The sequence below is a fragment of the Antechinus flavipes genome, chromosome 4 (assembly GCF_016432865.1).
Source record: "Antechinus flavipes isolate AdamAnt ecotype Samford, QLD, Australia chromosome 4, AdamAnt_v2, whole genome shotgun sequence".
Classification (NCBI taxonomy): Eukaryota; Metazoa; Chordata; class Mammalia; order Dasyuromorphia; family Dasyuridae; genus Antechinus; species Antechinus flavipes.
In genome coordinates this window covers 89,007,157-89,027,850 of record NC_067401.1, presented here as the reverse complement: position 1 = coordinate 89,027,850, position 20,694 = coordinate 89,007,157, and the positions used below count along the sequence as shown (strand labels likewise).

The following is a 20,694-nucleotide window of genomic DNA, read 5'->3' as shown; positions in this document are numbered from 1 at the left end:
TTTTTTGATCAGAGCACATATTCTTTGGATTGTCTAAAAAACAGCCTCCCAAGACATTCAGGTATCCTTGCATTGGTCAGAACTAATATGGGAGAATTTCATTTAATAAAAGTAGGTTAGATTTTTTTTTTAATTACTGGACCTCTGATCACATTATTATATGAAACTCCTGATCAGGAATTTCTACTGTCATTGCAGACTAGCATCTTCCCTGTAATGTAAAATCTTCAGGCACTGGAAGGAGATTTGCTTAGTCACAAATGGTACTGAATCTAGTCTTTCTGATGGCATTTTCTTTTTAAAATGTGTTGTATTGGTAATATTTGTTCTAATTACATTTAAAGCTAGTTTTCAACATACAGTTTTATAGGTTTTGATTTCATGAATTTTCTTCTCCCTCTTTCTCTTTCCATCCTCCCTACCCAAGATGGAAAGCATTCTGATATATGTCATACATATAAATGTCATAACAGAGTAATGTTTTGACTTCCATGTGAATTGGATTTAAATGAAGCAGAGTTATATAAAGTTGTTAGCCCCACTCTCTCTTCCAGAATTATCAGTCCAGTGGCAAGACAAAAGTAAAGACAATTGGAGATGTCCTGAAATGCAGTGGATGATCTTGACATCTTCAATGCTTGGCCAATCTCTAAGGGCTCCACAGAGCCTGCTTCATCTGCTATTTCAACAAAGTATTCTCATCCATTCAAATCCTCTAAGGGAAGTCCTCACATAACTTGGGATAGATACTCCCTTAGTTCACTGAGGGGGCATATGAATATGCATTTGGGATATTCAGGAAGGATTCACACCTTTTGTGCAAGAGCTACTGAATCCTTTACAAGGTTGTTCATTCACTTTTGGTGTCCACCTGCCATCTAACTCAACTGTGGCCCCAAGAAGTGATAGTATGTGCAGTGGCCATACCCTGATAAAACCATTTTGGCAGATGGTCTAAACCAGGTTGTGGATGATCTTGAGGCCCATAACAAACAAGCATATATGAGCAAAGTAAATTCTTTTATTGCTCATGTCCAAAAATGTATCTTGTTTATCTATCTATCTATCTGTTTTTTATTTATTCATTCATTCATTCATCCATTTATTTCTTTATTTAGGCTATCACCTCTGTCAGGAGTGTTCTTTAGTACTAATCCCCTGGAATCCTGATAGATTATTTTGCTGATCAGTATTCTAATCAGTTCTTCAAAATGATTTGGCCAAGTAAGTTTGGAAATGTTCATCTTCTCTCTATGGGGTGAAGAATGTTTTTTCATTTGTTGTTTTTTTTGTGTGTGTTTGCTTTGTTTTCTTTTGTTTTTACTTCAGCAATACAAATAATGAAGTTACAGAAAAAGTTATAGTGCACATTTATAGATACTAATGTAGCCACAATAAAAGATTTCTCCTTGCCTATGATCTTTTACTTTTTAAACAATTTTTTTTATTATGGGATATTCTCAAATACCAGCAAAATCTAAACAAATTGCACTTACTGGTTCCCATTTGCTAAAGTGATTTTTTTCCTCCTCAAGAACTGATCATAATTGAATAAAGCCTAATTTTTCCTCAAAGAAGCATTATTACCTTTCCTTAAGTTGGGAAATATTTGCTTATATTTTCAGCAGTTCTGTCCCATTTTATTGATTCTAACATTTGGCAAAATACAGAAAAGGAAGTCTGTAACATGTAGTTTCTAGAGATTTCTTTGCAGATTTTCTCACGGGCAAGATTCACATTAACAATCTACCTGGCCTCTAGCATGGCAGTCATTTGTAATGTCATTAGATATTTTGGCCCCACATTTAACAATTTGCTCTTGAGTAGCTTATAACACTTTGGGAGGAGCCATTCAAGCACAGTGATTTATTTTTATTTCATTTGTCACAGAACAATAAATCACTGAAGTTATTGAATGTAGTAAACAGAATGATTCAGAAAGTTAGCCCTTGGTAATCATAGTAGAGATAAATTTGCAAACTTCTAAGGAAACATTTACATAATCATCCAAAATTTAATTATACTTTCCCACCTAACCCCATATATATACCATCACCAGCCCAACTAGCCTAAAATAGAGTATTTGGAACATATATCAGTTTGGATTTGACTGTAAATTATGTAACATAACTTAATAATGTTAAAAAAAAACACCCCTTTCAATAACTCACAAAATAACTGTAAAAAAGTTCAAACAGATTATCTTTCTGTAGCCTCTTATGGGCCAAGGGTCTAGTAGGAAGTTTAATTTTTCTTAGCTGAAAGAAGAGGATAAAGGATTATGGGAAGTGGACTCCAGGTTATTTTTGAGTCTCATGAAGAGGATATAGGTTTTTAGAGTAAGTGCATGTACACCAACATCAGTAATCCATCTTTCCTAAGAAAGGGCACTGTTATCCTGACCTGAATATAAACATGTGTAGTTGGAGCCTTATCTTGATCACTTTACCCAATTAAGGAGTGACTTGCCTGAACAGAATCTGCTGCCCTTCTAAGGCAGGATGATTTTTAAATCCTCTTCATTCTCCCCTTTCCCAACCTTGCCCCCAACACAGCTTTGCAGAGCTTAAATTTCATTTACTTGTTATCTGAACTTTTACGATGGGTTTTGACTGAAACAATAATAGGCTGGTTTTAATTAAAATTTTGAGTCAGTATGTGATGTAAATAAGTGTACTATACTAAGGGGAAGAAAAAAAGGCAACCTGTGAACAAATAGCCCTACTCTTATCTAACACACACACACACACACACACACACACACACTCTCTCTGTGTCTGGCTCTGTCTCTGTCTCTCTGTCTCTGTCTCTCTGTCTGTCTCTCTCTCCCCTCTTCCCCCTCTCTCTGTCTCTCTCTCTTTCCAATTCTGTCTGTCTTGGTATCTGTGTGTGTGTCTCTGTATCTCTGTCTCTTTCTCACACACACGCCTCCGTTTTAGTCACAGAATCTTTTCCAACTGTCTAATGTCAATACAATCAATAAATACAAATATTTAAAAGGTTCCATATTGAATACTTGTTTTCACTTACTTTCATCTTTGTAGGAGAAAAGAGATCCTGTATTGATTGGTAGGTTACATGATCAACTGAAACTAAAAGTAGTATATTTAGATATTTTTGATTTTATAAATTCGTATGAACTTCTGAAAAAATTAAACCCTAAAATTATGCTGAAAATAAAATGATCTGGAATTGATTTCTTTTTATATTATGTCAAATTGATTCAACTGTGACTTAAAGTGATTAGCTTCTTGATGAATACAGCAAGAATCTGATAAATAGTAATTTCAAAGTACCACTTTTCTTTTGAGAATGTATGCAATGAGTTACATGTCTTAAAGCCCAAGCTGTTAGGGGTTGGAATTCTTTTGAGAATTCTGACCTCTTATTGGGATCCTCATAATTTGGGAAAAAAATCTAGCAATGGAAAGGAGAGATTTATTCATACTTAAAGATTATTGAAATGTCTACTTAAAAACATATACTTTTTCTTGTTACATTGAATTCATAATTACTATATGTCAGTCACCAGGAAATAATTCTATGTTGTCATTAAAGCACTTGGCATGAGTGTGTCAAGAAGATGCAATAGAAAGGATAAGTTCATTTAAAACACTGGCTTTTAATGATTTCTATATTATTTTTATTTTTGCTATCACTATTAACTTATAAATCACATTTTTAGACAGTTGAGCTAGAAATTTTGCCAAATCTGTTCATTTCTGTGTCTGTATCTCTTTCATTTGTTTCCTCTTCACTCACTGTAATTCAGTCTTTCATCACTCATTAATGCCCTACCAGCCTCAAATATTTCTTTATTCCAATCCATCAATACTGACAGAACATTTTCTTAAAATGCAGATCTCACTATTCAATTTGTTTTCTCAACTCCTATGACTCTTTATTAACTCTAGGTTCAATTACCTCTGGTATTTAATACCCTTCACAACCTGACCCTAATGTATCTTTCCAGCTTTATTACAAATGACTTCCATTAACCTGCCTATGAGTCAATTGAGTTGTTCTTTGTACTGTTGCTCAAACACAGTGCACCATTTTATATTTCTGTTCCTCTGGAGTGGTTGTCTTGAGTGTTTGGAATATAGTACTTCCTCATTTCTGCCTACTAGAAGTCTTACTCTCCTTCAAGATTCAAGAAAAAACTCAACTTCTAAATGAAGTTCTTATTGAATCTCCAGCTTCCCTTCCACAATCACCTTCCCTCTTTTTTTGTGTGTATGTATATGTGCATATATAGATATATACAATATATGCACATAAGCATACATATATATTTCTATGAACCTATATATGTATATTCTCCAATAGTATTTAAGCCTTCAGAGAGCCAGGACTGGTTTCAATTTTTTCTTTATATATTCAACATTTAGTACAATGTCTGGCATAAAGTACAGGTGGCAGTATGGATAGGGCACTAGACATGGAGTCAGATAGAGATGTAAGTTCAAAAATGGCCTCAGAGTTTTACTAATTGCATGATCCTTGATATGATCTCTATTTGCTTCAGATTCCTCAACTGTACAATGGTGATAATAAGAGCATCTATCTCACAAGGTTAGTATGAGAATCAAAAGAGACAATATTTGTAAAAGTGCTTTGAAAATTTTAAAGAACTCTAAATGGGAAAAGGACCCACGTGTGCAAAAAATCCTTGTAGCAGCTCTTTTTGTGGTAGCAAATAATTGGAAAATGTGTAGATGTCCATCAATTGGGGGATGGCTGAAAAAACTGTGGTATATGAAGGTAATGGAATATTATTGCTCTATAAAAATGAAGAACAAGTTGATTTTAGAAAACCTTGAAAAGATTTACATGAACTGATGCTGAGTGAAACAAACAGAACCAAAAATATGTTGTACATAATAGAAGCAAGAATGTGATTCATTAAGCATTATGTGCCAATAAATAAGTAAATGAAAATAAAAATAAAAAGAAATTCAGATCAGAGAACGGAAAAATCCTGTGAATTATGCATTTTAGAGTTTTCTCCTGAAAGTCTGTTAGCCTATTAAAAAAAAAAAAAACTCTTTAAATTCTAGTCAGCCAGCTACCTAGTTGTTAATTGTAGTAGTAGTAGTAGTAGTAGTAGTAGTAGTAGTAGTAGTAGTAATAGTAGTCATTGTCATGTCATAGTTCTTGTTAAATGTGACAAATGAAAAGTCTGCAAGACAAGTTCTGGAAAATTAATGATCATTTTATTAATTATGGCCAGCAAATAATAAAATGAGCTAGGGACTACACTATTAGTATAAAAAAGATGAATAAGAACCCTGAAAGGAGCCTATAATCACATTAAAGAAACAAGGATTATCCACAAATACCTGCAATGCACATGAGACTGTGATGAATACTTAAGAGTGATACAAAGTGCTATCTATGAAAATTCAAAGAGATGAATATTTCTGCATTTGAGGATCAGGTGAGCTGTTATTAGTGGATGGCAGTGGAGTTGAGTTTTAAAGGACAGATAGGAGTTCAGCAGGTGAAAATGGAGGCAAGTCAGAGGACTATTGGAAGGAGAGCATTCCAAGGTAGGATGAATTCAATGTTGTCCAGTGTGACTGGAGTATAGAATAGTACAAGAAATAAATGAGATTTTTAAAAAGATACAAAAGTACTTTGGATCCAGATCATTGAGATTCTTAATCCAATATAGTAATTTTCTATTATTCTAATAGTATATCAATATACTCTAATACAGTAAAAAAAAAATGTCAGCTTTGGAATCAGGGATTATGGGTTAGAATTCTGACCAATTTGTATGATCAGATTCAATAATTTGCAACCTCTCTGGGTCTGTTTCCTCATAAAGCAAAATAGGGAATTAGTTTAAATGATCTTTAAGATAGTACCATTAGAGGAATCACAAACATGTTTGTGTTTCTGTTCATACTTATATATGTATGCTTATTCCCTTTTATATAAAAAAGAAACAGTTATTTGTTAAATATCTAGAAAACTGCTTAAAGACAATTTATTTCCCTTTGCATTTCTATATAAATGATCACTCAGTAATCAACAATCATCAATCAGTGTTTTTTACATGTCAGACACTGTACTGAATCCTGGACAAACAAAAAAAGGCAGGGTAAAGGAAAAAAAAAACAGGATATTTGGCCTCCAGGAGCTCACATTTTGATGAATGAGACAAGATGTAAATACTTATGTGCATACAGATATATAAATATGTACATGTGTGTATGTGTGTTTTTGTGTTTGTGTGTGTATGTGTGTGTGTGTAAAAGGATATTTCAGAAGGAAAACAAGAAATGAAGAGGACCAAGAAAAGCCTCTTACAGAAGGAAGGATGGAAGCTGAGTTTAGAAGAGACCAATGAAACCAGGGAGATGGATGCGGAAGTGCTCAGAACAGCAAATAGTAGTAGTTGGATCTTATAGTAAATTCAGAAGAGTAAGAAATAAGAAGACAAGAAATGTAGAAAGGAATTATATTGTAAAGAGCTTTAAATGTCCAATATCATTTTACATTTGATCCTGGGAATGAGAAGGAATAAAGGTCAAGGATTGTAGTGAATTTTTCATGGCTGCAATGGAAAATCTTTTCTTCACTGATAAAAACAAAGTGAATATAACATCAAAGCATATGAAAAACATTAAGAAGCTATGTATCTACACATTTATTTGCTATGATTCTATGCCATCCTGTTCTCTTTTCCTCTATCCAACCTTTTACAGCATTTGATATTTAAGGACAGAGATCATCTTTTGCATTTAAATTTCCCTCTAGTTCTTGTAAATGAACTCTGTAAGTTCAGCCTTCAAACATGTTACATAGCCTGGATGAAAGGGAAATAGGTTTGATAGTTACCAATAGGCAGTACAGAAGACTTTTATGCTCTCCCCAGGCGGTTTCAGAAGCATGGGCAGAGTCAAGGTTAGTGGGAACTAATGCCATTTGGAAAGAACAAAGATGAAGTCTCTGCTTTTCCTGCTGGAACTCACACAGGTGGCACCATATAATTGTGAAGTCATTCCATTGAGGCAAACAGAGTTCTTCCAAAAAGTGGTGCTTTGGTTCACAATGAACTACATTAATATAATTACTGAATGTTTTCTGCAGACATAAAAACTCAAGGATACTCAGAAGTATTATATTACATTATTTTTTTCTGTATTACTTCTATCATTGTAACCCAGGTCTTGACCAACTTTTGTTGCAAAACAAAACAAGAAATGAAAGACATATAAATTGTAAAGCAATAAACAGAACATGGAGAATGCTCTAACAGAAGAAAAGAGCTGGGAATTATAGAGGCTATATATGTATATTGGCTGGATCTTCTCCAATTCTGTATTTCAAAAAAGCTGCTACCACTGACTGGTTTGTTTCTTGGGTTCATTATCACCATTCCCTTTTTCTCAAGATACTGTAGAGATTTATTGAATATTACTCCTGTTCACAAATTTCACATTCTAATCAATCTGACCTAATTGCTAAACTTGCCTGTCTGAGGCAAGGGAGAATATTTTCCATTTGGCTGGCTGGTGGCAGAAGAAGAGTTTTCAGAGGATAAAGCTACAAGTCGAGAGTTCATTGGACAACCAGATTCATCTTCATCTCACACCACTGTAGTTGGTGGCTGGGCTCCTGCACTTCCCCCACTGAGACCAAGCTGTCTGAAAGATTCACCAGAAAGCTAGCCGAGCCCCAAGTGAAGGAGACAAGAGATTCATTCCATCTCTGTGCTGGTTGGAGGCTGAAGAAAGCAGAGGCAGAGGCTGAAGGACAAAACCTTTGGATTTGGAGATATTTGGAGGGCTCTAAGCTAAACCAGCGGCATTTTGAGAAGAACAAGAACTCCAACATTTGAACTCCTTTCTTCCTGCTATAGACGGTCTTTTATGCCTTCCACAATGTGCCTTCCTTCTGCAGATCTCTTCACTCTTGGATTCCTTACTTTAACATTATTTACTGGCAAACTACCTAGGATCTTTATGAGACCTATGAAACTTCCCCAGGTCCTTTCTTCCTTTGCTGCTCTGGGGTGACTAACAATGTCATAGTTGGATTTAAAAACAGGGATGGGAATCTTTAATTGATTAAGATAGCATAGTTTTCATATCTTGATGGACCTGAAATCATTTTCATCATTGGAGATAATCATACTAATACTGTAGATTTAGGCACCCTCATATTTTTTATCCTGTGTGATTCTTGCCCTGGTTTTTCCATAAATCCTCCAAAGAAGAATCACTTAATATGTTAGAATCTATTAAACTTCATAAACAGGAGGCTTTAGAAGGGCACATTGATTATAAAGAATGATGCTTCTATTTGAAGATCATCCTCCATGTCAGACACAAGTGTCTTTCCTAAACTAGCATAATATCTAACAAGTATATAGTTCTTTAAAGTTCACAGAGATGAATATCTATTATTCTATTTGATCCTGACAACAACTCTAGGGATATTATCCTACTCAACTAGATGGCAGAATGGATGAGACCCCAAGATTTCTGTCTGTTAGACATGGCTTAAAATTCAGTCTCTAGCTATGTGACTTTAGGGATGTCACTTAAATTCTATATATTTCAGTTTTCTCTAGTTTAAAAACGAGGATCATAATGCCAACTACCTTGCATGGTTGCTATAAGAATAAAATGAATCTAATTTATGAAGATCTTAGAATAATGCCTGATATACAATAGACATTATATAAATGTTAGCTCTTATAAATGAAGAAATCAAGGCTAATAGAGATATTATAGAAATGTTTCTGTAATTTGTCTTTTAAGTATCTAGGGAGTAATGAGATAGTTCCCTGGAGAGAAGGCATTTGAGATTGTAGTTATGTAAGGTTTGAGACAGAACAAAGATTAGTAATCATAGGGAAGGAAAAAGATAAAATACATCCTCAGCTATTATGCCTGCTGACTGACAGGAAAGGAATCACTACTCCTGATTGTGATTTTCCTCTAATCAGTTGGTAAAGTTTCATCTATCTGCTATTGACAGTGACAATGGTTGTCTCTGCAAGTTGCTTTCTACACTATTGACCCATTACCCTAGCCTTCTATCTCTGATGTCATGGCACCTGCTTCTCTGCAAGAAGAGTTGCCTCCCAGGCCCAAACCCCCTCTCTCCCCCACTTTTCTGTACTGCCAGAAGTCTAAATAAGAATACTTATCTATCTCATGATGTATTTGAGAGGAGGCTACTTAAATAAACCTTAAAGCACTTTATAAATGATGACAGCTATTTTATTCTCAATTTGCTTAAGTGTCTTGCTTGTTTCTACTGAACTAAGAACTTCTCCAAAAGCTCATCACTTTGTAATTATAACATAGCCGTTTTCTCCAGAGTGTAGCATGATGCTTTATACATAATAGGTCCTTAATGAATATTTGTTAAATTGAATTGAAATAGATGGACGACAGCCATATCTCTTATGTAGAGTGAGAATCAGCTCAGCAAAGTAGTGTGTCCACCAACCCTCAAGATCCCAGGAGTTTCTAGTTGGCAGAGGAACAAGACAAACCTCAAATCCCTTCCCAAAGCAATACTCATAATAGCAGAGGAATCAGGATTAAAACTGATATCCAGCAAAGAGGATGATCAAACACTTTTAGGGAAGCAACAAATAAATTGTAAGAAAACAGACCAGGAGTGTGCTGATAAATATTTAATAACTGACTCTTAAAAACAACAAGAAGCAGGAAAAAATGTTCAGCATGGCATAGTGTTTAACCTTCATTATTAACACTTTTCACCATCATGCTCAAGCAAAGACAATCAACAAAATAACAAATCTAGATTTGATTTGTTGTGTTTGCCAATTTGCAAGGTATAAATGAACTGGAACTTTAATAATCAGGACCAATAGGAGCTAACTCTAGCACACCCTTAGTTAAAATCCAAGGTTGTGCTTTCTTAAACTCATTCCAGGAAAACCGTCAGATGTACTTGTCAAATATTCTCTTATTAGCACTTACTTTTCTGAATGTAATGATTTCTGAATATAATTGCACAAAAATCACAAAATAATTTCTATGATATTGTCTCTAATTAATCTGTGAAGTTCACCTTTTATTTGCATATTAAGAAATAAGGCTCTCTCTCCTTGATTAAGACTGTTAGTGATCCCTTGAGGTCTGCTAGGCAGAGTTATGACCAATTCTACCTGTAGAGAGACCAAAGGTCAAAGCATAAATGGTCAAAGCATCATTTATGAGATGCCTCAAGACCTTAGTCCAGTAGTATCAGACTTGCATATTAAATATAAAAAGAAAAATGATAGTATAGACTTTAAAACACCATTTTTAAATTTTAAAAAAACTATTATTTTTTTGCCTCATTAGAAAAGGACTGCCATCACTCTTGCAATAATACACAGATGCATGTGTTTGTGTACATAGACACCCACCCCTTCTGCTCCAATCTAACAACAACTGTTGCAGATGCCAGGTTTTTAATTCCTGCTCTTTAAGAAACTATACACAGAGTAGAAGGTCTTATATTAAAGTGTCAAAGTTTACTACAGCTCTATCATATCAAGTGAAAAGAAGGAAGGGGGAGCATAGGTATTATAAATTTTGAAAATAAGTAGATTCTATCTTTAAAATAATATTGAATAGAACAAAGTGTGCTTTACGCAATTGATACATCTCAGAATCATTTCCAGTTTTGCCCCTGAGTCCACTCATATTTGTTTCTCTTGGAAATAGCTTCAATCTGAATTTGGGGCCATAATTTTCCATTTAATTGGCTATTCCACTATCTGAAATATTGCAGTTCATCTAGGTCTCTTGTCATTGGTAACTTCCTTCAAGTTCAAGCTAAATCCCCACCTTCTTCTCTCTGAATTTTTTTCTCCATTTATCTTGCAGTGCTCATAATAGCAAAGGAATATCTTTACAATATCTTTATTTTTCATACCTGTTTCTATGGAGAGCTCCTTGAAAGAAGGGACAGTTCCCTCCCCCTTTTTATATATTCCCATCATATGCCATTAACTTTCAACCTTTTACTGTTCTTGGAAAGATATATGATATCTGATGCTTCCACTTTGTCACCTCACTTTACAACACACTACAGTCTACTATATATTACTCTACTACACAACTAAAACTGTAGTCTTAAAATTTTTCAGTGATTTCTTAACTATCAAAATCTCTAGACAGTTTTCATTACCATTTTTTCTTGAATACTCTAAAACTTTTGATATTGTCAAATCCTACAACCTGGATACTCTCTCCTCCCTTGGTTTCCATTTGATTCTGTTTCTTCATTTTTGATCAATTCTTCTAAGTATCCTTTGACTATTTATTTGCTTCCAGTCTGTGTGTAGGGATTCTCCTTTATTAGAACTATCAGCTTTTCATTATCCCATAGTCTCCCCTTTTTTAACTCTGAGTAGGCCATATAAAATACATGCCTCCACTTATTTCCTTTCATTCACTAACTCTCTACAGTCTGGGTTCCAACCTTCTCATTAAACTGAAATTCCTCACTAAAAAGTTAATAACAATTTCTAAATTTCTAAATCAAAAGATTTTTTTCCTCAACCCTCATGCTTCTGGACTTCTTTGCAGCTTTTGGCATTGTCAATCACACTCTTTTCACTATTACTATCTTCTAACTTTTCATGATGTTATTCTCTAGGATTATCTTCATGGCTACCTAACCACTTCTCAGTTTCCTTTACTGAATCTTCATCAAGGTCATACATGCTTATTGGGGTATCCCACTGAGCTCCGTCCTTGTTCTGCTTTCTAACTTACTGAACCTGGTGACCTCTTCAGCTCTTATAAATTCAATTGTTATCTCTGATTCTCAAAGCTACATTTATATGTCGCTATAACATCTTGACTGACTCCAGCTACTCTTTCCATATAGATTGAACATTCCAAGCTGAATATTACACAGACATCTTCTACTCAACATTCTCAAAACTGAAGCTTCTTTTCTCCCCAAAACCATGCTTTTCCCCAGCAGTTCTCTTGAGATCACCATCCTTCCAATCACTCAGACTCTCAAGCCAGTTCTCTCTTTAACTCTTCAGTCTCATCTGCAATATCCAATTTATGGCCATGGCCTATACTTAACCTTTATAATATTTCTTACTTATGTCCTCTCTTTTGACATTGCTTCCACACTGGTAGAGGCTTTCATAAATTTAATCCTGAGATTCTGAAATAGTTGGCTGGTTAGTCTGCCTAACCTAAGTTTTGCCCCACGCTAGTCTATTCTCTACTCATCTTAAAAGATGGTCTTTAGTGCATATCACTCCATTATTCAAATGACGCTGGTGGCTTTTTATTACCTCCAGTATCAAATCTAAAAAAAAAAAAAAAAAAAACTTTCATGGCATTCAAAGCCCTTCATCTAGCTCCCTGCCTGCCAAACCTTTTCTTACAATAACTCCTTCTAAGTACTCTACAACCTAGTGACATCAACCTCTTGGTTGTTTTTTCACACATGACTATCTTCACATTCTGATCATTTTCACTTGTCTCCTATCCTTAGAATGCTGACCCTTCTCATCTCTACCTCCAGTTTTTCAGAATTCCTTAAAGATTCATTAAAAAATTCTATCTTCGACAAGAAGCCTTTCCCAATTTCCCTTAATTTTGGTGACTTCCCTTGGTTGATTATTTCAAATTTACAGCTTTTTAATACCTACATTCTCTATAAGGATTTATTGTTTCTGCATGTTGTCTCTCCTGTTACACAAAGCACCTTGGAAACAAGAATTATTTTTCACCTTAGCAAAAACCTGCCACATAGTAGGAGTTTAATAAATTTTATTGATTGATTAACTACTCTCTTTGTCAAAGCAGTCTGATGAAGCCTATGGACTCTCTTTTAAAATACTGGTTTCAGATTCATAAAAATACACAGAATTATAAAGGAAACCAATTATACTCAAATATACTAATCAAAGTTTAAAAAGTCAGGATCCCCAAATTAAGAAATCTTGCTTATATGATATCTTAGTATAAACTTCTATATGCATGTATATGCATACAGACATATATACATGCATATATCCCAATATAGAGAAAGTTGCCTCCCTCCATATCTCTCTGTCTGTCTGTGTGTTTCTTTCTTCTCCCTTAATTTTTTAATTTTAAATATCTTTTAATTAGATTTAAACGAATCTAGATAAATAAATATTTTACCAGATACAGAAGCCCATACTCCATTCCTAGGCAGGAGTCCATTTTTACAATATTTTTAACCACAGTCCAGAATTCCAAATTCCATTTCAGACTGAATCTTTGTAAAATGCTGTTCACTACCTAAAGCTACCTCTGCCTTAGGATTTCCTTGGTTCATTGAATAGCAGTGATGAGAACAAGCCCTGTGCCCCAAAGGTCTTTATTTTCTTATTCAAGATTTCATATTCTTTAACAATATTTTCTAAATTTCCTCTAGCTATAGGAGTTATTCTCATGTGAAGCCCAGAAACACATGGCAGTCACTAGGTTTGACAAGTCTTGGGAATTTCTCAATAATATCCTAGATACATGCCCTAAAAGACAGCTGATCCCATTACTGTTGATGTCAAATTAATAAACAAATGCTTCAGTAGCCCACTAATCTTAACATTCATTTCTTTTTCCTTCCTTCATCCTTATTGGATGATCCATCTTCTGATAATAGCACAGTGGATGTGATCCATGATTCCCTGTTGCTCAAGCAGTGGTTTCTTTTTTAATTAGCTCTCTCCTCCACAAAAAGAAAATAAACATGCATAGAACACTGATAAAGGACATTATCACACCTCTTCTTCCAGGATGTGACGACTCATCCAGGAGGGATGATTCTGGGCCCTATGTGGAAGAAATTTTACAGCCTATTTTATTCCATGTTTTAAAGAGTATTTTCCTTCCTCTTTGTCACATTCTTCTCCTTCATTCCTAGATATGATCTCCTGACATGGGCTAAAATTTCCTATTGCTTATTTAGAACTCTTTATTTTAAAAAATCATTTCTTCCATTTTTTTCAAGGAATATTTCAAATTTTCTGATAAAATAATATAATTGCTCCTAATTACCATGTGCCTTCTCTTCTAGAAATGAAAACAACATACCCTTAGAATATAGATAACAGTTATTTGAGCACCATATTGTTCACTACTTTTATTTCAATTCACAAAAATGTATCAAGCATTTACTACAATAAATATGTTACACTAAATAAAAATAGCTCTTGATCTCAGGGATCTTAAATTTTACATTTCCAGCCCAACTTCAGACATGTTACACATCCATGCTGGCTTTCAGCAAATTGATTTCATAAACTCTGAAATCAATTAAATGAGGAGAATCTTCTTGGCATGCACTCAAGCCACTGCTATTACTCTCCTTCTGTCTTGCCCTCAAGCCTGCTTCATTTTTACATAGGCTACCTCCCACTCACCTGAACTTTGTGGCTACTCTTTATGTTTTGATTTTCTCTATTAGAATGATGAAATTTCTTCAAGAGCAGGGATTGTTTTTTTTTCCTTGTTTTTTCTATTTACAGTATGTGGCAAACAGTAAATTGGTCTTCTGACAACAATCACCCAAATGGAGTGATAATAAAGAGCAGAAGATGCCACTGAGCTTTGAATGTGAATGATTGAAAGGATATTACCTTCAACAGTAATAGAACTATTCAATCCAGAATCATTCTCAATTTATGTTTCCCAATTTAAACTCAGATCTTATTGCTGTCCAGAACCTCTTGATTTATCTTTTGTTAATTCTTTAGCAAATTTCACAGAATGGCTATTCCATCCTTTCTTAGCTCCTAGTGCTGTCACCCTGGTCACATTTTTAACATATAATCTTGTTTCCTATTTGTTGGAGAGATTTATTTATTTGATGAGAGCTCCAAATTCACTTATCTCTATCTTAGCACATCCCTGAATGTGCTAATTTTCTTATCCTTTCTTTTGGTTGTAGAGGAAGCTTTACCTTCATGTCAAGATTCGAACCCTAGTTATATGTCTTCAAACACTTCTTTTCCACCACATTGTGCTCTTGCATTGTCCTTTTCTTTTCTTGAAACACACCTAGGTTTCCCTTGTCTAAATCACTATGCTGCTGCTGCTGCTGGTAATGATGATAATCCTTCACTTAAGCTTCTTGCTCTCTATCTAGCTATCATTATCACTCTCCTTTTTATCACCAGGATTCTCAATAGCATTGATTATATTTAGGGGTGTGCTATCAAATGTTTAACAACTAACTTTTCAGGGAAAAAAAGTAAACAGTGAAAACCTTTTAAGTTTAATCTCCATTATTATCATTTTCTCCATCATTTTCATAAGTCTAGACAATCACCAAAATAATAAATCAGCCATAATTTGTAACATATGTCAATTTCCAAAATGTAAAAGCTCATACTGAAAATTTAACAAGCAGGGACATTCTCATTTCTAATTTATATTGTTTTATGACACATTTGACTGTGATATTTGCCATCTCCTTTTAAAAAGCTTTCTCTTTTCTTAGTTTCAATGGAGCTTTGCTCTTATGATTCACTTATATGAATGTTTCTTCTCTTTCCCTACCTGACTGTCCCTTTTGCTGTCTACTTCTAACTGTGGAGATTCCCTAAGACTTCATTCTTTCTAAGTTCTATTTATATTTTGTCCCTGAAAGCATTTGTCTATTCTCATAGCTTCAACAATTACTTCCATACTGATGGCTTTTAAATAATTATCGTCATCATTGGTGATTTTCATTTCATTCCTGAGAGAGCTGCATTTCAAAACTTCCATGCTAATTCAAGCCAAAGTAATAAAAGTTTTAAATTTTGAATAGTACTTTGCATAGATACTCTAATTTGGACCTTGAAATGATTGTAAGAGGCAGGTATTGTTATCAAACCCATTTCACAGAAGAAGAAATGAAAAATCAGAGAGAGTATAAATACTAAATTACAGAGGCAGGATTTGAATCTAGGTCTCCATGATGCTTTAATTGTTTTCTCTTATTCTTTCCTGATCCAACGTAGGATTTGTTTTTCAACCTTGGCAAATATCCTTCACTACTCTGTTCTTTCTTCAAAGCCTAATCAACCAGGCAATTAAAATATATTAAGTGCCTCCTCTTTACTAGACACTGTGCCAAGTATTGGCAATATAAAGAAAGGAAAATAATTAATTGATTGATTGATTGATTAAATTTAAAAAGAATCCCTCATAGACTAACTTTCCTGGCATTTGAGGAAAAGTATAGTTCATTTACCCTAGTTGATCAATGGCTTGAATTAATTTTTCATAATTAGTTCCTCTCCCTGACAATTACAAGAAAATATTTTTTCTTTGTAGGAAAGTCATCTAATTTGTCATCTAGGCCTCTTTGTCCATGTGATTTTCCTCACATAAATTACTTATTTACTTTCTACATTTTCACAGGATCAAAAAAGTTTCTTATTTTTAAAAGAAAGTTTCTCATACTTTGATATCCATAAAAGTAGACTGAATGTAATTGAACATTTATTTAAAATTAGAGGTTAAGCAATAAAAAGACAGAATAGAAGCTGAGAAATATCATAACCGATGCTAAAAACAAGTGTATATATAAGTAGGCCAAAAAAGATAAAGCCTTACCAGAGAAGACACTGGGTATCTTGGAAAGAAAACTTTTAACAGTTCGAATAGGAATTCCATTTTTTTCATCTTGCATGCGTGCTATGACATCTTCCATCTAGAAATATACGAAAGAAGAATTTAGTCACTTTTAAACAGAAGAAAAATTTCTTAGACAGAAAATAATTCACAATTACAAAATATTTTGAAATTCCCACATCAATTTGCATATATTGTTACACTGGATTCTCACAGCAACTCTGTGAAGTAGGAATCCTAAGTAAAAGCATGCTTATTTAACAGTTGAAAAAAATTAGCCAAAAATAATTAAATATCTTACATAAGGTTAAATAGTTATCTGGTCAATATAGAACTTGAACTTAGGCCTTATGAAGTCCAAGTTCAGCATATTATCACTAGTTCTTCTGCCTTCCTTTCTCCTACAAGACAAAATAAACAAACAAAAAAATCCCAACCAAATTTTTAAAAAAGCCTCCATCTACTTTTTCAGACTAAGGTATTTCATTTCATGATTATTCTTGACATTTTTTGTGTTAATGGTTTCACCTTGATTAGGAAAAGATGGAGAAAGAAGTCGAAGAAGGCCCATTTTATGGCCCACTGCATTACTAATAAGAGCTTTGTGCTTTACCTCCCTCTCTTGCTCTTTCTGGATTTATAACTGCTGAGATAAGAAAGTGTTTATTTTTGAAGTTGTCATGCACCCTTGTTGAAGTGATATTTACACTCCATTAATGTTATCACTACTGAGGCTAAAGCAAAAGAAAACAGAAGTTTAAAAGGCATCTGCTTGCATTGCTTCTTCCTAAGAGGGATTCTGAATTAATATCTGGAATGAAATATAAGTGGCAAAAACTTCCTGGAAACCTAGAACTGAACACCAGTAATCTTTGTCCCTCTTTTTCAACCACATGATCAATTTGCCATGTATATATAGAAAATATAACATTGTCACATTTGAATATGGACAAAATTAAGGCAATATACTATTTACAAACCCATGATAAAGCAAATGTAGTTAAAATGAAGATGATCCAACTGGATTCCTTGAAACAGTTCTTAGCCAAGCAGACATAGACGCTCCTATCATATCTGTAAGTAATTATGCATGTATCATCTCAAACTTTGAGATCAATGGGTATCATCATCCCTGAAACCCTGGCAGACTGTTTTACAAATAGGGCTACTAAGCATAAGATTGTAGTTATTCTTATTTGTCTTTCATTCTCGAATAGATTCTTGACATCAGGGAGGTGATGGCATGACATGCAAGTGAATTGGATTTAAGTAAGGGAAGGCTGTTCAAAGTCCCTGTCTCATTTTCTCCTCCAAAGCTATCAAGATCCATTGACAAGATATAGCTCCGGATGATTGGAGATGGCCCTGGATGCAATGGGAGACCTTGAAATAAGAAGGCATAGAAAGTTGACTCTGAACTGATAAAAGGAATATCCCTACAATGAAGTTATAGATACATCATCTGTATTCTCTGTCTTTGAAGCTCTTTGACAGTAAAAACAAATGAATCCACCATCTCAAAAAGATCACAACTGAAAATGATCTAAAAGCCAATGAAAAAAAATGCATTTTGAGAAAAGAAGGTTACAGCACATTATGGGTACCAGTGAGCTTATACAATTTCCTCTAAGAAATATTTATGGAAAGGTATGGCCAAGTAATTATGCTAGTCAAGAAGAAATAGAAAACTAAAGAATTACCATTTAGAGCTAGAAAAGTAAAATAGAATAAAATTTAACTGGAGGGAAAAAAAAGTCAAGATTCATTTGGAAAATAATGAAAAAGTAAGAAGAAGCAGGATCTAGCAGTACAATATCAAACTCTCCTACAGAGCAATAACCATGGAAATGAAAAAAAAAAGAAACTGAAAGATTAAACAGGGTACATAATATGAAAAAAAAAACAAATAAACACAGTAGTAGTCTCATTTGTGATAAACCTAAAGGTCCCTGACTATAGGAAGAACTCAATATTTAAGAAAAATTACTACAGAAATACACTTGATACCATATACCATGATAAGCTCTAAATTGAAATGAATCAGTTATAAAGGGTAACATTAAACATAAGATGTGAGCAGGTGGAAGGTTCAATGTATCTGCATACTACTATTGTATATAAGACATTTTCAGTTTCATATGCAATCAGTTTTTTTTTATTATACTATGTCATGAAAATGCTTGTTTTTCCAATATTCAAAATAAAATAAATATATGAGAAAAAAATCAAAGGATTTCTCTAATAAGAATGAGTCAATGTCAATCTCATCTATATAACAAGACATTTTCATTTCAAAAATATTGCAAATTGATAAGAGTTTTTGCTAATTCTGGCACATTTTATTCTCACTACTATATGGTAATAATATCACTTCAAGGATGGGAAATCACAATTTTTTTTTTGTTGTCAAGACATTCAGAGGGCACCACATTACTATGTTTCTTAGCTGCAGTAACTACTGGTGACCTTCTAGTTAGTCATTGAAGGATAGTGATTTGTGCCAAAAGAGAGAATATAAACATTGCTGAAATCACAGATAATTAAAGTATCTAGAGTATATAGACATGTGGAGGAAATGTATTAAATACTTTAAAAACAGGCTGTATGTATGTGTATGTGTATATGTATGTATGTATGTATACACACACACACACACATACACCTACTCTCAATACACTCAATAAATATTTGTTGAATTGACTTGCCAAGAGCTGAAGCAAAATAAATTGGCTTGGCTTAAAGGATACTTCAGTTGAGTTATGGCTCTATGGACCAGCCTGAGAGAATCTTCCAGCTTCAACATACCTTTGTGGACAAATAAATTAGTATTATTTCATGCTTTCTGACCATCTCCCTCCCATTGCCATACAGTGTTTTCCCCCATTCATTTATCAATAAGTCAACATGAGAATTTTTTTCTGGCAAACAATAGATCAAGAACTTATAAAGTAAGTGACAAGAATTGTGTTAGGCATTAGAAATTGGATGATAAAAGAAAAATATCCCTTGCCCTCAAGGATTTACATTCTAAAATGGAAGATAATGTGTATGTTTATAGGCATGAGCAAAATGTACAAAGCAGATAAAAGGCAACTTGAGGGGAAGGCACTAGCACCTGAAAAGATCAGAAAAAGGTTCATGTAGAAGATGGCACTTGAGCTGAATTTTGAAGGAAAGTAGGAATTTAGAGATATAGAGATGATGAAAAATGCTTACTAGGTGCAAGGAACAGCCACTAGAAAGATATGGAGTGTCATGTGCAAAGAACAGCAAGAAGGCTGGTCTGCATGGAGTACAGAGTGTATGTGAATGATAATAGCAACAAAATTCTCATTGTCTAACGAGATAGCTTTTGAAGAGTTTTAAATGTCCATACAGATCTGTATGTGAATTAAGACTTAATGAGGAGCAGCTAAATGGGGCAGTGGATAGAGTGCAAGATTTAGAGTCAAGAAGGCTCATCTGCATAAATTCAATTCCCGTCTCAGACATTTATTAGCTGTGTGAGCTTGGGCAAGTCATTTAATCATTTTTGCCTCAGTTTCCTCATCTGTGAATGAACTAGAGAAGAAAATGGCAAACCATTGCAGTGTCTTTGCCAAGAAAATTCCAAAGGGAGTCAAATATAGCTGAAGCAACTAAGAACAACAAATATGGATGTTTCTGACTAGAAGAATCACATAGTCACATCTATACTTTAAAAAATATATATTTTGCAGCTTTGTGGAGGATTGATTGTTGTGAAGAGAGATTAACAAGAGAGAGAGAGAGAGAGAGAGAGAGAGAGAGAGAGAGAGAGAGAGAGAGAGAAGCACTTCCATTTTAACTTTTATTTCTAGTTCCTAGGATACCATTTGACATATCATTGGCATTTAATAAATATGACTATTGCTTACTGATCTTGACTAAAGTATTGTAAGATTTAATGAGGATTTTTTTGTTTTAATTCAGTTTTGTTTTTAAGTATAAGAGACATAAAAGAGTATTTGTAGACTGAAAGAAAGGAATAAATAGAAGAGAATTTGAAAATTCGAGACAAGGTAAGGGGAATCTGGTGGAAAAGATGGCGGGGCATGCAAGCAAGTCC

General features: G+C 34.1%; 1 protein-coding gene across 10 annotated transcripts in view; it reads right to left on the bottom strand.

The window, feature by feature from the left end:
• Window positions 1-20,694, bottom strand: part of RGS7 (regulator of G protein signaling 7) — a 677,137-nt gene that overhangs the window by 381,519 nt on the left and 274,924 nt on the right. For all 10 annotated transcript variants that reach the window (XM_051993522.1, XM_051993525.1, XM_051993520.1 and 7 more), the window contains exon 3: window positions 16,590-16,686. In XM_051993522.1, the coding sequence (XP_051849482.1) occupies window positions 16,590-16,686 (97 nt within the window). The remainder of the gene's footprint in view (window positions 1-16,589; window positions 16,687-20,694) is intronic.